The sequence below is a fragment of the Grampus griseus genome, assembly GCF_964374135.1.
Source record: "Grampus griseus genome assembly, chromosome: 6".
Classification (NCBI taxonomy): domain Eukaryota; kingdom Metazoa; phylum Chordata; class Mammalia; order Artiodactyla; family Delphinidae; genus Grampus; species Grampus griseus.
Window position 1 is genome coordinate 108,928,677 of NC_139000.1, and position 14,027 is coordinate 108,942,703.

The 14,027-nt window shown below is 40.5% G+C and overlaps 2 protein-coding genes across 5 annotated transcripts in view; one reads left to right on the forward strand and one right to left on the reverse strand.

Moving 5' to 3' along the window:
* The first annotated feature begins 292 nt into the window (after positions 1-292).
* HMGB2 (high mobility group box 2) lies at positions 293-2,741 on the forward strand. 2 transcript variants are annotated; one of them, XM_082656073.1, is made up of 5 exons: positions 293-423; positions 766-940; positions 1,165-1,310; positions 1,414-1,588; positions 2,202-2,741. In XM_082656073.1, the coding sequence occupies exons 2-5, from the start codon at positions 791-793 to the stop codon at positions 2,358-2,360; spliced, it is 630 nt and encodes a 209-aa protein (XP_082512199.1). In that variant the 5' UTR covers positions 293-423; positions 766-790; the 3' UTR covers positions 2,361-2,741. The 2 variants fall into 2 exon arrangements, with proteins under 2 accessions (XP_082512199.1, XP_082512200.1); XM_082656074.1 differs by having other exon boundaries at positions 332-447.
* Positions 2,742-10,375: 7,634 nt separating this feature from the next.
* The window catches only part of GALNT7 (polypeptide N-acetylgalactosaminyltransferase 7), a 117,910-nt gene continuing 114,258 nt past the window's right edge, over positions 10,376-14,027 (reverse strand). For all 3 annotated transcript variants that reach the window (XM_082656359.1, XM_082656358.1, XM_082656357.1), the window contains one exon: positions 10,376-12,779. In XM_082656359.1, the coding sequence (XP_082512485.1) occupies positions 12,642-12,779 (138 nt within the window). In that variant the 3' untranslated portion in view covers positions 10,376-12,641. The remainder of the gene's footprint in view (positions 12,780-14,027) is intronic.

Consider the following 14,027-nt stretch of genomic DNA (forward strand, 5'->3'; position numbering starts at 1 on the left):
CCCAGCCAGTCAGCGCCAGGCCCGCCATTTTTCAAACCCTCTTCCGGCCGCCAATCAGGATCGAGCAGCACATTCCTCTCCTGACCGGTTCTAACGGGTCTAGGAGTTAACTACCCGGGCGACCCACCGAACCTGCTAGGCTGCGGCCGGGGGGACGAGCCTGGCGACACACCGGCCATTCGGAAGCCGCCGTGGCGAGGGGGCGGGGCCTCTCTGAGTTTGAATAATCCCCAGGGCCAATAGGAGCGGCGGGGGGTGTGGCCTGTGGTCTGGCTCGTCAAGTTGCCGTGGCGCGGAGAAGTCTGCAAAACAAGAGACGGAGGATTGCGTTAGCGACATACCACTTCACGCCGGAGCCGCGGGTAGGAGCGTCGCGGTCGGACCCGGCCGCTGCGCGGTACTCTGAGGAAAAGCTACCGCCAGGCAAGAGCCGGACCCGGGCCTGGGGTGCGTGGCCGGCCGACCCCCTTGCCTCACGGCCGGCCCGGGCGCCTGCGGCTCTCGGGGCTCGCCCCGCGGGCGGAATCCGGGTGCTGGCCGGGCGGGCCGGACTGCGGAGGCGGGAAGCTCGTCCGGGCCCGTCTCTGGAGTGTTTTGGACGCGGGGCGCGAGGCGGCAGCTCGGAGAAGGGCTCGCGGCGTGGAAGCCGGGGGCTTTCCTGTCAGGAAGGGCCGGGCGGGGGTGGCGGGCCCGGGGGGTGGGGGGCGGCGGCGTTTGGGCGGGAAGGCGCCTCGCCCGCTAGCGCCCGCCGCGCTCTCCCGCCAGGTGGACGCGCCGCCGCAGCAGCATCATGGGGAAGGGCGACCCCAACAAGCCGCGGGGCAAGATGTCCTCGTACGCCTTCTTCGTGCAGACCTGCCGGGAGGAGCACAAGAAGAAACACCCCGATTCCTCGGTCAACTTCGCCGAGTTCTCCAAGAAATGTTCTGAGAGATGGAAGGTGAGAGCGAGGGTCCTCACGCGGGCAGGTGGCCGTGACATTGAACTTGTCTCCGCCGCCGACTGGCCCCAGTGTTTTATTCGGAGTCAGAGGCACAGGACTTCGGGGTGCTGGTGTATTTTAAGACGACGGAGGCAAACGTGGCCCTGAAGAGAACCCTGCCTTTTCGGGGACGGATGTCGGTTTACAGTATTGCATTTTCACTGCTGCTTTCATGCCCACAGACCATGTCTGCCAAGGAAAAATCCAAGTTTGAAGATATGGCAAAAAGTGACAAAGCTCGCTATGACAGGGAGATGAAGAATTATGTTCCTCCCAAAGGTGACAAGAAGGGAAAGAAAAAAGATCCCAATGCGCCTAAAAGGCCTCCGTAAGATTTTTTTTGTTTGTTTTTTTTTGTTTTCTTTTCAGTCAACTGAACTGCCCCCATGATTTTTCATTCAGGTCATTACAGCTCTGTTCCTTCCTTTCAGATCTGCCTTCTTCCTGTTTTGTTCCGAACATCGCCCAAAGATCAAGAGCGAGCACCCTGGCTTATCCATTGGCGATACTGCCAAAAAATTGGGTGAAATGTGGTCTGAGCAGTCAGCCAAAGACAAACAACCCTATGAACAGAAAGCAGCTAAGCTAAAGGAGAAGTATGAAAAGGTGTGTTGTCTGCATTTTTTGGGGGCAAGGTTGAAATCTGGTAGCCAGTTTCTAAATGAGCATGTTAGAAGTAGGTGTAAGCTGTATGTTAATAGGTATAAGCTGTAGTCAGTTTTCCCTGATTAGCAAGTGGGGAACCTTCCGTAGGTCAGTGTTAATGGTTGTCAGCTTTGCTTTGAAAAGGTCTAATGAGAGTTGTACACTTAAGGAGTATAAGCTAATTGGAACCTCCTTTCTTTGGACTGCAACCGGTGTTTGTAGCCCTGGGAGGTTGCTGCATTCAAATGTATTTGTGGTAAAATGCATCTCTTAGTTGAGAATGGAGGATTAAATGTTTCATGTAGGTGTATCTAAAATGTGAGGTCAGGGGACAGGCTATGTGCCGCTAACAGATGACGGTAGTGAAAGTACTGACAGACATCAATCTGATACACCCCCATTATTTTACATCATTAGCTTTCAAAGGCCTGGAGGGAACAAATGATCTCAAAACCAAGTTTTAGACAGTCATCGGGGTTATTGGCCAATAATCTTAGATTGTTTACAACTTAGTGGTTTTCATGGTTGAGTAATGACACCGGATGACGATTTTATTTTTTTGACAATATCTCAGGATATTGCCGCATACCGTGCCAAGGGCAAGAGTGAAGCGGGAAAGAAGGGCCCTGGGAGGCCAACAGGCTCCAAGAAGAAGAATGAACCAGAAGATGAGGAAGAGGAAGAGGAGGAAGAGGATGAAGATGAGGAGGAAGAGGATGAAGATGAGGAATGAATGGCTATCCTGTAACGATGCGTGTGCAGTGTGCGTGTGTGCTCAGGCAGTGGTTTTGCTAAGAATGTGAATTCAAGTGCAGCTCAATATTAGCTTCAGTATAAAAACTGTACAGTTGTTTGTATAGCTGATAAGATTCTTTGTAGAGAAAATACTTTTTTAAAAATGCAGGTTGTAGCTTTTTGAGGGGCTACTACATACAGTTAGAATTTAAAGCTTTTGATGAATGTTTCTGAATATTTAATGGTTTCTTTAACTTTTTGACTTGTGTATGGTAGCACAGCAAACTCATAGAAATTAGTATCAATAGTGAATTTTGGGTTTTCTAGAATGAGAGTGTTGCATTGTTTTTTTTAAAAAGTTTTTGTAATAAAATTATGTATATTATTTCATTTGTCTTTGTCGTATATGCTCAATTAGCTTTTGCTTTAAAAGTCATGGTCTGGAACCATGTCAACTTTTTTTTGTTTTTCTGCCTAATAGTTCTCAGACATGGTTGATTTAGTATAATGTTTGTTTAAAAGTCAAACATGCCCATATTATTCATATTTACAAAGTGTTCTTTAAAAACCAGCGGTGGAATTTAATGAACTTCAAAAATTTATGCAGTTTTATAAAATGAGCAAGGTTTGTTCTTGACATTTATGTTCATTTGTTAGCTAACTTGTCTCTTTTTTTTAGGTGACATTTTATTTTGAGAGAAACTTTCTTTTTTAGTGCGAGGCAGAGGAGCTCATACAGTGACTCCATACCTAAAAACACATAAACTTTTAAAAACAATAGGAACAGGTTTACATTTTCTGTTGATAATGATCTAGTTTGGGGTAGAATACCAGAGTGAATTTTGAGTTAAATCTTAAAAATCACTGTGGTCTTAAGCCTAGAATTCTCAGTAACTAACCCAAGAAAGCTTTTGAGATGGTGGTTGTGATTTTCCATGACTGTAGTTAGGCGAGATTTTACGAGGATATTTATTTACAGGTGAAAGCAGTTACTAGGAAATGCTCATTTGAGGAAGCAGTTGCTTGCATTGGAATTTAGATAACTATTGTAAATAGTTATCAAGTTATTAGTGAAAGTTAGCCATCTGTTGTCTAAGAGATTATAGAAGAAACCTATTTGTCGATAGTTTCATAGTTAAACCTGACAATCTTGGTTACCTATCAATTATTAAAAATAGGAGCCAAAATTCTTATTACCCAACCATGGGAGCCTTGGTTGTCCATCTTATGCCATATTTGGAATTATTTCTGACACAGGAAATACTAACCAAACTTGTTAAATGGAAGGTAAGGTATTAGCATAATTCCCAGAGCAGATGGACTGAAGTAGAATCTTCAGCCCTCTTAGAGATTGCCCTCCATTAATATCACAGTTGTTGTTTTGGGGCTTTTCCTGATCATAAAATGAAAACTAGTTTTATGTATTTAAAAAGTATTTCCTGGTGTTAGGTGACTTAATGCTAAAAAATTGGGGGTAAGGTGTTTTAGAGACACGCCTAGGTCTGGATCCCAGTTCCCCAGCTGTACCAAATGCTAGCTGTATGGACTTTACCTCTGGGCTTATTTCTCCTTATCTGTGTAGGGTGTCAGTACCTACTTCGCAGTGTTTTAATGATTAAATGAGAATGTTAAGTATTTACAACAGTACTTAATGCATAGAAAAGATACTAAATAGGAGTTTTTAAAATTGAAATAGAGTCTGTTTCTTAAGGATTTCTATATCTATAAATTAGACCCATGAAGCAGACCTATCTGGTTCCTTGTCACCTTTCTTTTTGGGAGTTTTTGTGTTTGCTTTCATTCTGTTCTTTAAATGAAATATAGTTTAAATGTCTAAGAGTGACTCATTCTTTTAAAATCAAGAGTTGTTCCATAATCTCAGCATTTGAGATGAGTCCTCATATTTGATATTTTCTCTAAGTGTGGATCAAAATTTAAAATACCCTTGTTTTCAGGACTAAATGACTTCAAGGAGTGGTTATGTTGGAAAGCTCTGAAATGGGGGTAAGAATCAGGTTCTATCCCAGTCCAGCCAGTACTTGGGGATGTGTTTATGAAAACCGCCTGCCCCCCCTTTTCTTTTTAAAAATAAGTCATATCTTGATGGTAAAAAATGTAAAAGGGCTATATAGTGGGTAGTTTACAACCTTGATTTCCAACTACCAGGTTCTCCCAGGGGGCAACTCCAGTAATGTAATAATTGACCCTTCAAGAGAGACTGAAGCACAACAGTCATATGTGCATATATATCAATGTTGCACAAAAGGAAGCTTATTATATATGTTGTTCTGCCCCTTAATTCTCATCATTTTAGATTCTTAGCACAACAGAGCTGCCACATTTCACTTCAATAGCCATCTGCATAGTAGCCCATTGAATAGATCACAATGTAACCAGTTCCTTAAAGATACTTATGGTTGTGGTTTTTTTTGCTTTAAGAACAACATTGCCATGAATATCCTTGTATGATTTCAAAAAGTTCAAAAGTTTGTGCATTTAAAATTGTGCTAATTATAATAGCTAAAACCTGTACTTGGTATATGGCAGAAACTGCTCGCTCTCAGAAGTTTTACTAATGTGTACTGCACAGCAATGAATGTCTATTTCCTCATCTCAGCAACATTATCATTCTCAAACTTCATAATCTTTGCTATTCTGATATATAAAAAATGGTTTCTCCTATTATGAATTCAGCATATTTTTATGTTAAAGAGCCATTAGTGTTTCCCGTGGTCTTCTGTCTCATTGGTCTTATTAGTAATTTGTGGGAAATAAGGAAAATGACCCTTTGTGACCTGCATTGTAAATATTTTTTTCTATGTTGTCTTTTGACTTTATGATGCTTGTCTTCATGCAAAGATTTGTTTTTATGTAGGCAAATTTATTCCCTAGTGGCCTTGGGAGGCCTTTCCCACTCAAAGATTATAAAAATTGTCTTTGCTTTCTTACTTTTTATTACTTAAATCTTTGATCCTTCTGTAATTTATTTTGGTGCAAGAACTGAAGTAGGGTCTCAAATTTCTTTCCAGATGGTAGCCACTACTTTTGGTCTTTTAATCTATAAAAGCTGTGTTAGAAGATCCTGCGGTCCCTATGTAACTTGCAAACTTGCTCAGTATGGGACAGTATGCCTTTTTGTGTTTTGCTCTTTAACAGCATCATTTACTGTAAGTACTAAACCATAAGTTTGTCTTAGCCAAACATAGCCTTATCTTAAAGCTGACTTTCTATTACTACGTATGCCACTAAAAATGTTTACAAAGCAGTAATGATTTTATTTCTTGGGGAATAGCAAGAAGAAAGCTAAAGGGCCTGTTTTGCCGATGCATAAGATCCAGTCCTTTTAAAAATAAAACATCTCTCTCTAGAAATAAGCCATTTTTGTACACTTCGTGCCAGAAAGAGTAACTATTGTATAAACATTTGTAAACATAAATGCCCAGGATGAAGGGGACAGCCATTGTTTAGCTCAGTCCTGTTGCTGGATGGAAATGTGGGTCTAGGATTCCCAAATCTCCCCAATTTTCAAGTGGAACCAGAATTCTAGATATTTAAAAAATGTGAAATCTGAATTGTAAATATTGGCAATGAATTCAAATGTCAGGCTCAAAGAAAACATGTCTGTAGGTAAGATTCTGTCAAGGGTCACCAGTTTGCCACTTCTATAAATTAGTGTAGGTAAATGTAGGATTATTAATAACATTTACTTGAGTTACGGCTGTTGGTAAAAGTATAAGTACAGGCCTCCCCGCTAAGCATTATTTTCCTAGTTGTCTAGAAGTGCTTCTCGCCCTGACTGGAAACTCATCTAACTTCTTAACCTGTTGTAAAGGTAAATATAGACATTGTCTCTGAGGTCTTAATGGAATATTGGGCTCCTGAACCTTTGTTCTTCAGGACTTAGCGCAGACCTCTCTTAGCCTCATCCTGGGAGTTAACATGTCTATAGAATAGTGGCTCAGGAGCACGATTAGTGTTATATTAAAAGGAAAAAAAACAAAACTTAAGCAGTATGTAGTATCAAATTTCAGAACTGGTCCAGTCTCCTTTCTTCAGGAAGACATAGCAATCAACGAGGACAGTGCCCTAGGGCAGTAGGTAAAGAGAAAGCAAAATTGTAATTCATAGATTCATGTGTTATTCTTTGATTCTCTACATTTTTGCAATAAAGGTGAGATGGCTTATACAAAGAACAAACTATATAAAATACATACAAAAGGAAAAACGAAGTTAAGAAAGAAATTAAGAGTGAGCTGATGAGTTTACACTGGGAATCAGATCAGTATGAATAGGGCTGTTTCTTATCAGTTTGGTAACGTCAGACCTCACGTGTAACCTTTCAGTTTCCTCAGGTGTTAAAATCAGAATTTTTTTTTGAGCATTAAATGAGACAATACATCTAAGACATCCTAGTGGCAAGAAATAGTGAATAATAAATATTAGCTAAAAGTATGCATAATAATATGTATGTGTTAATAATATACTTGCTATGATAAGAGTACCAGATTCACTTCTGAGATTCTTAACAGTTTAGGTGGAGAGGAAAACTAGTTATGTGGAAAGTACAATAGACATTCCTCCCACAGGGCTCTGGGGATACTGAGTACTGGAGTTATGTCCTTGACTCCAATACTAAATTTGGGAATTTGGACAAGTTATTTAACCTTTTTTAAATTGAAGTATAGTTGATTTACAGTATTGTGTTAATTTCAGGTGTATAGCATAGTGATTCAGTTTTTTTGCAGATCATACTCTATTATAGTTTATTACAAGAAATTGGGTATAATTTGTGCTATACAGTAAATCCTTGTTGCTTATCTATTTTTACATCTAGTAGTTTGTTAATCCCACACCCCTAATTTGTCTCCTCTCCCCTCTTCTCTTTCTTGTCTGGTAACTATAAGTTAACCTCTTATTCAATCACATTTTATCCACATATATTTCATCACATATAAATGTGTGACTTACTGTATGTTTTAGTTGCTTCTGATTTTACAAAACGTATTTGTTGAATGAAGTCTTCTGGGAATTGCCCTTTTCACTCAACACTACCCTACTGGCTTGTTTTTAACTGGTTCATTCACGTTCACTGCCTTGTAACATTCCGTCATGTGATTATACCACAAATGATCCACTCTCATGTTGATGGGTCATTAGGTTGTTCCTGGAGCTTTTGCTGTTATAAATGGTAGTGTCATAAAAATTGCTGTACACGTCTCCTGGTGTTCAAGTGCAGCCCCCTCCAGTGACCTGCCCTGTCAATTCCAGCTGTCTCTGCAGCCTCTTCAGCTCGGCTGAATCACCAGGGTTGGAGCTCCTTTCCTGTACCGTGGTGGGAAAAGTTCTCCAGGCAGGCAGACATGCTGAACCGGGGTTCACCCTGTATGCTTCCTTTTTCTCAAGTTATCACAGTCTGCTTTGCCTGTCACCCAATTCCTAAAAACAGCTGCTGCATATATTTTGTCCTGTTTTATAGCTGTTTAGGACAGCAGCATTCTGTTTAGGACAGTAACAATTACTATGCTATGGCCAGATGAGGAAGTCTATTCATCTCTATTTTCTACTGAAAGTTTTAGTTTTGTTTTGGGCATTTAATCATTAAGACAGCTGGAGTTTATTTGCTCATATCAAAAGCCCAAGAGAAATTTCATTTAAACATAATTTAAAGAATGTTCTTAGACATTCTTCCAGATTCACTTAGTTCTATCCAAGGGTTAAATTATAAATTCGACCACTGAAAACTACGTTCTACACATGAACGGTGTGAGGTAGAGATAACAACTTATTCTCTTATGGATAACCATTTCACCCCCAGTGTATAAGCTTAACTTATGAGCTTAAATTCTTCACTTGGAAAGTGGAGGTAATGATATCTCACATATGAAACAGGTACACACACACATAGCCTTTATAGAGGGTCTGCAGTGTAGCTGTCTTAGTTCTGATTAAAGACCGACTTTAAGACTTTGAAACCAGGTAACAATAGCTACCATTTATATTACCCTGATTATATGCCGGAAACTATTCTAAGCACTGCATGTATGTTAACCCATATAAGCCTAATAAAAATCCTATAAAACAGGACTATTATTTCCCCCCCTTTTACAAATGGGGAAACTGAGGCATAGAGAAGCATCAATAACTTGCCAGGGTCACACAGGTAATTTGTAATGGAACAGGGATTCGAATGCAGACAAGTGCACCATACTGTACTATTCAGATGAGCAGATCGTAATATCATTCTGTTATGAAAATTAAGGCACCCTTATGCCACCTCTGCTCAGACGTGGGCCCAAGGCCTGATCCACTTACAAAACCAAAACCCACCTACCACAGTTATGGGCATTTCAAACTTTTTTTTTTTTTAATAAGCTTTTTTTGGGGGGGTGGCTTCCCTGGTGGCACAGTGGTTGAGAATCTGCCTGCTAATGCAGGGGACACGGGTTCGTGCCCTGGTCTGGGAGGATCCCACATGCCGTGGAGCAACTAGGCCCGTGAGCCACAACTACTGAGCCTGTGCGTCTGGAGCCTGTGCTCCGCAAGAGAGGCCGCGATAGTGAGAGGCCCGCACACCGCGATGAAGAGTGGCCCCCGCTTGCCACAACTAGAGAAAGCCCTCGCACAGAAACGAAGACCCAACACAGCCAAAAGTAAAATAAATTTTTTTTAAAAAAAAGTTTTTTTTTTTGGGCCGCACCGCACAGCATGTGGGATCTTAGTTCCCCAACGAGGGATCGAACCCACACCCCCTGCATTGGAAGCGCAGAGCCTTAACCACTGGACCGCTGGGGAAGTCCTCAAAATCTTAAAAAGGAGATTGGCAAAGGAATTATCGAATTTAGTTCAGAAACAGCCCTTCTGTTAATCTCTACTCCCAGGGACAGTGGTCCCCCCCAAATCATTCTGACTTTTGTCCATTTTTTGGCAACAGATTCTAATGAATAATATGCATTCTCATAGTGCTCGGTACTTCTAAAAGTGCTTTCTCATGGATTAATATTCATATACCCAATTACTGGCCTATTAGCCCTCTGGCTCAGGTCAGGTACTTGTCATGTTCTCCACTGAATTTTAAGTGGCTTTTTTCCCCCAATTACAGTCTGTCCAGAAATGATGAAACATATTCCCAGATCCCTGTGAAAGGCTATCTCTTAGGAGATAAATGAGCCCCCATTCACTTCAGTCTGGTGTTCTGTCACTTTTCCACGTTTCTCAGGCACAGCAGCTGAGAAATGAAGCCATGACAACAGCCGAGCTTCCCAGACCAACATGGCCCCTCTCTGGAAAGCTGGTAGCCATAGTACCTTCTCCTGAGATGTCGTGGGTTTTGCTATAAGGTCCTACAGCCCGGTTCTCACTTCATGTTGGTAGGCTTCCCTTCTTTCTACTCACTTGATCTATCAGGTTGTAAAGAATTTTGACTTAAATTTTTGCTTTCAAAGGGCAATGATATAGTAGAATACACTGCCAAGGAAAATATACGTTGCTGGGTTGTTTTTCGTAATTGGTAAGTGATTTTTTGTCTGTTTTTTTGTTTTTGCGGTACGCAGGCCTCTCACTGTTGTGGCCTCTCCCGTTGCGGAGCACAGGCTCCGGACGCGCAGGCTCAGCGGCCATGGCTCACGGGCCCAGCCGCTCCGTGGCATGTGGGATCCTCCCGGACCGGGTCACGAACCCGCGTCCCCTGCATCGGCAGGTGGACTCTCAACCACTGCGCCACCAGGGAAGCCCTGGTAAGTGATTTTTAAAAATTTTCTATACATAGGCAACCAGGGTCAAAAATAAGCCTTTATATTTCCTTCTTAGATAGGTAAGCTCTGAGTACTCTAAACACACTCTAAGCAGAATTCTAACCAACACTCAAGCACATACTCAACATATAACTGTGGTCTATGATATTTTAACTATTATATTAGTGTATCTTGTAAACAATAAAATCAAGTAATTATTTCAAACATGTGGTGTTTAGATAACAGAAATGATTGCAAGTACTAAAAAACCCATGGATTAAAATACAGTATTTTATTTTTTTCTCACCTAAAAAACAAGCAACCCAGAATTAAGATATACATAAACTTCTCAAATGTATCCCTAATAAAATTTTGAATATTTATACAATTTCTACAGAAACATACAGTGTATCAAAATCTGCATAAATCAAATTTATAAAATGTGTAGAAATGCATAGTGATATTATCAACTTACAAAGCAAGGATACGGGAATTATTTCCAAAGCAGCCTACAGTAGAAAAGTCATTATGGCAGCAGCTTCTGATGTGTTTTCGTGTTTGGTAAGGTTTCTGATTTCAATATATAGAATCATTTTTTATAGAGTATCTTAACGAATTGCACAAAATACCCATTTAAAATTTACATGCACAGTTTATGTGCCACCTTTCTTAGGCCTATGCATAGTTAACAAGGTTATAATCTACTCAACAAAGAAAATGGAGCCTTTTTGCAAACACGCAAGTAATTAAAGTACCAATTCTCTTAGTTTCTTATTTATAGCTGATTTATTTTGCAGTTATATAATCATATAAATGTATTCCTTTTTAAACATCCCTAGAGATGAATGAAAGTTCAAATGGTTGATCAGAGATCAGTAGCAAAATACAAATTGGCAATTCAAAAATTATAAATAAAACTCTGTTTAGGATGTTGAACTTTGACTCTACGAATTTAAGAGCTAGGCTTGGAAGAAACAAATCTGTAGGCTTTTCTTTTAAACAAATGTAGGGTTTTTTCCCTTTTCTTTTTTAGGCTTTAATTAAATATATTTCCCTCTGGTAGTAGTTTGTGAATTCCTTTCATTGATATGATTACAGGATCAAAAATCTTAGTTTACTTGCCATTCCCTACCTCATCACTTTTAAAAAAATTTGTTTTGCATTCGACATAGCATTTTAACCTTGTAGGTAATAAAAGATTATTTAGCAATTAAAATCAATTGACCACTTGCAGTATTTGGTTTTCTTCTAGTAGGTACTATCTTAATAAATGTGTAAATTCAAACAAGTCTTCTTTTCACTGGAAAAATACTAATAGAAATATGCTTTCAAAAAAATTAAGAAACACTAGGGAACTAACGTAATCTAACAGAATTCATATTTGTTAATGAACTATAGTTTTAAATAGCTTTTTTAAAATTTAAAAACTGTGCAGGGAATTTCATGAAGATATAAATGAAACGTCTACTCACCCTTGGCTTCATAAATTGCACAGCTTACGTTGTAACACACAGTAGTCTTGTAAGGCTTAATCCAACAAGGGTTTGGAAATTCTCACCTCGGTCAGAACAAACCTTTGATGTGTTTACAGTGGTGTTTTGTTGTTTTTGTTACCCCCTCTTCAAGGTTTCAAAACTGAGAGCTATCTATAGTTTTCTATGGTGACAGGGAATGGGGAAAAGTCAATCCCCAATGTCAGGGGACATTTTTCTCTAGTTAGCAGACCCCCTGCTGCCTTAGGAGTTGGTACTGATAGAGGACACTGGGAATGCCAGCAAATAGGGGAGTTAATGCCGTACAATCTTCAAACCCTACGGAATAGCTCTGGATGTTCCATCTTGTCATTTCTTTTTTCAAGCAATACAACGTTCAATTTCAGAGCAAATGGTAGCACATTAATTCAGTTCTGAGTGGTAAAAGTATTCCTCAGACAGGTGACAATTCCATCATTAATATCCTACAAATTGCATCAAAAGCTCTTGAAATATACCAAGAAATGAAAAGAGGCACTAAATGTGTTGAAATTCACCTTTCAAAAAAGCAGCATGACTGTGAAGGAAGGCCACCTTGGCTAATAACCTGTGGCAGTGCTTCAAAAAGATGTAAAATTAAATAAAGATACAACAGGTTGATAATCACCAAGTTACATATGACGATCTGGTTACTCCAACCTTTTTTCAAGTGTGTTAAAAAAAAAACAAAAAACAACAATCAAACTGCCTTTCAGACCCCTGAGTGTAATCCCAAAGAAGACAACAATGCTTTTTACTCTGTTCTAAATAAAACAGAGCTAAATGCACAGATTACCAACATCATCTTAAAACAAAACAAAAAAAAGATGTAAACATCTACAAAGTTTAAGGTAAAAGCAGTTTTGTAAACAGTAACTGCAGATGATAATGTTATCGTAAAATCACAGTTTATCAATGTCCTCAGACTCCTCAAGAGCCTCTGGGTTTGGAGCTGTAGTTGCAGCAGGTTTCAGGAGGTTTTCAGTCCTGTATAAATTTACGTGTCAGTAGGTAGGTTACTGGTTTCTTTCATTCCTTCTAAACACTATGGATGTTATTTATTTCCCACTTTTGAGTCATTTTGCTGGAGTCACAGTCGGAGATGAACACTTGATGGAGGACCTCCGAGCGATCCAAGCACTTTCTGGAAGGAATGTGAGTCAGTCTGTGCAGGTTCTGGAAGACACAGGGAAACACAGTGTTACATTTGCACTGTGTGATATCACTGACATTAGACAAAGTCACAGCCTGGCTTTCGTAAGAAGACTATTCAAGCGAATTGGGCAGGCATGAACCAGGCACACCCCAGAGTCTGTGTTTCTCTTGATCGTCAGTCTTCCACATCCTGTTATTGTTCAGTCATGATGTACTGCTGGTACCTCCAATTCAATACATACAAACTTAAATTCATCATCTTCCCCTCCAAACCTGCTCCTCTAGCTCCTATCCTACTAATGACGATACCAGCTTTCCCGTGCTCAGGACAGCACAGCTCAGGCTGCATTTCCCTTCTTCTTTCCTCCAAGTCGCTGGCTGAGGACGGACATCTGCCGTGGCTTGGGCGTGCATCCTTTCCCCTCCCCACCGCCCTTGCCTTGGTCGAGCCCTGGTCACCTGCTGGAGGTTCCTTCAGTACAGCTCAGGGCTGTTCAGAGTGTGGTCGTCAGACTAGCTAAGATTGGGTCTGTAAGGTTGAAACGATTTCATAATAATACACAGAGCCCCATCTGCCTTCTTCATCGTATGGACATTTATACTGATGGCGCAAAAGCCATGCTGGGTGAACGTGCTGGGGCCGTAGCATCAATCACACAGTCATGTTCTCCATGGACAAACACTCACAATTAAAAAAGAAAAAAAAGCCAGTTTCACTTGAGAACGCCCTTGACAAAGCAGTAAAAACGTATTAGTTTTTTTTTTTTTAATGATAATAACGTTTAACATTTATTGAGCACTTGCTCTATGCCGGGTAGACACATACCAGATGCTCTAGGTGTATTAATTCACTTAATCCTCATAATGAATGGCCCTGGGATGTAGATCGTCTCCTATTTTTAATTTTTTTAATTAATTAATTTTTAAAATATTTATTATTTTTTTAATTGGGGTATAGTTGCGCGTCACAGTGTTGTGCTAGCTCCTACTGCACAGAGAAGTGAATCAGACATATGTTTACACATATCCCCTCCCTTCCGGATTTCCCTCCCATCCATCCAGGTCACCACAGAGCACCGAGTAGAGTTCCCTGCGCTGTACGGCAGGCTCTCACTAGATATCTCCTCCATACTCAGCGGTGTATATATGTCAATCCTAATCTCCCAGTTCACCCCCCACCCTTTCCCCCCTGGTGTCCACGTATTAGTTTTATTAAATCTTGACCCTATGAGATAGTATGGGAAGAGTGGACAGCACATGAGCAGTTGT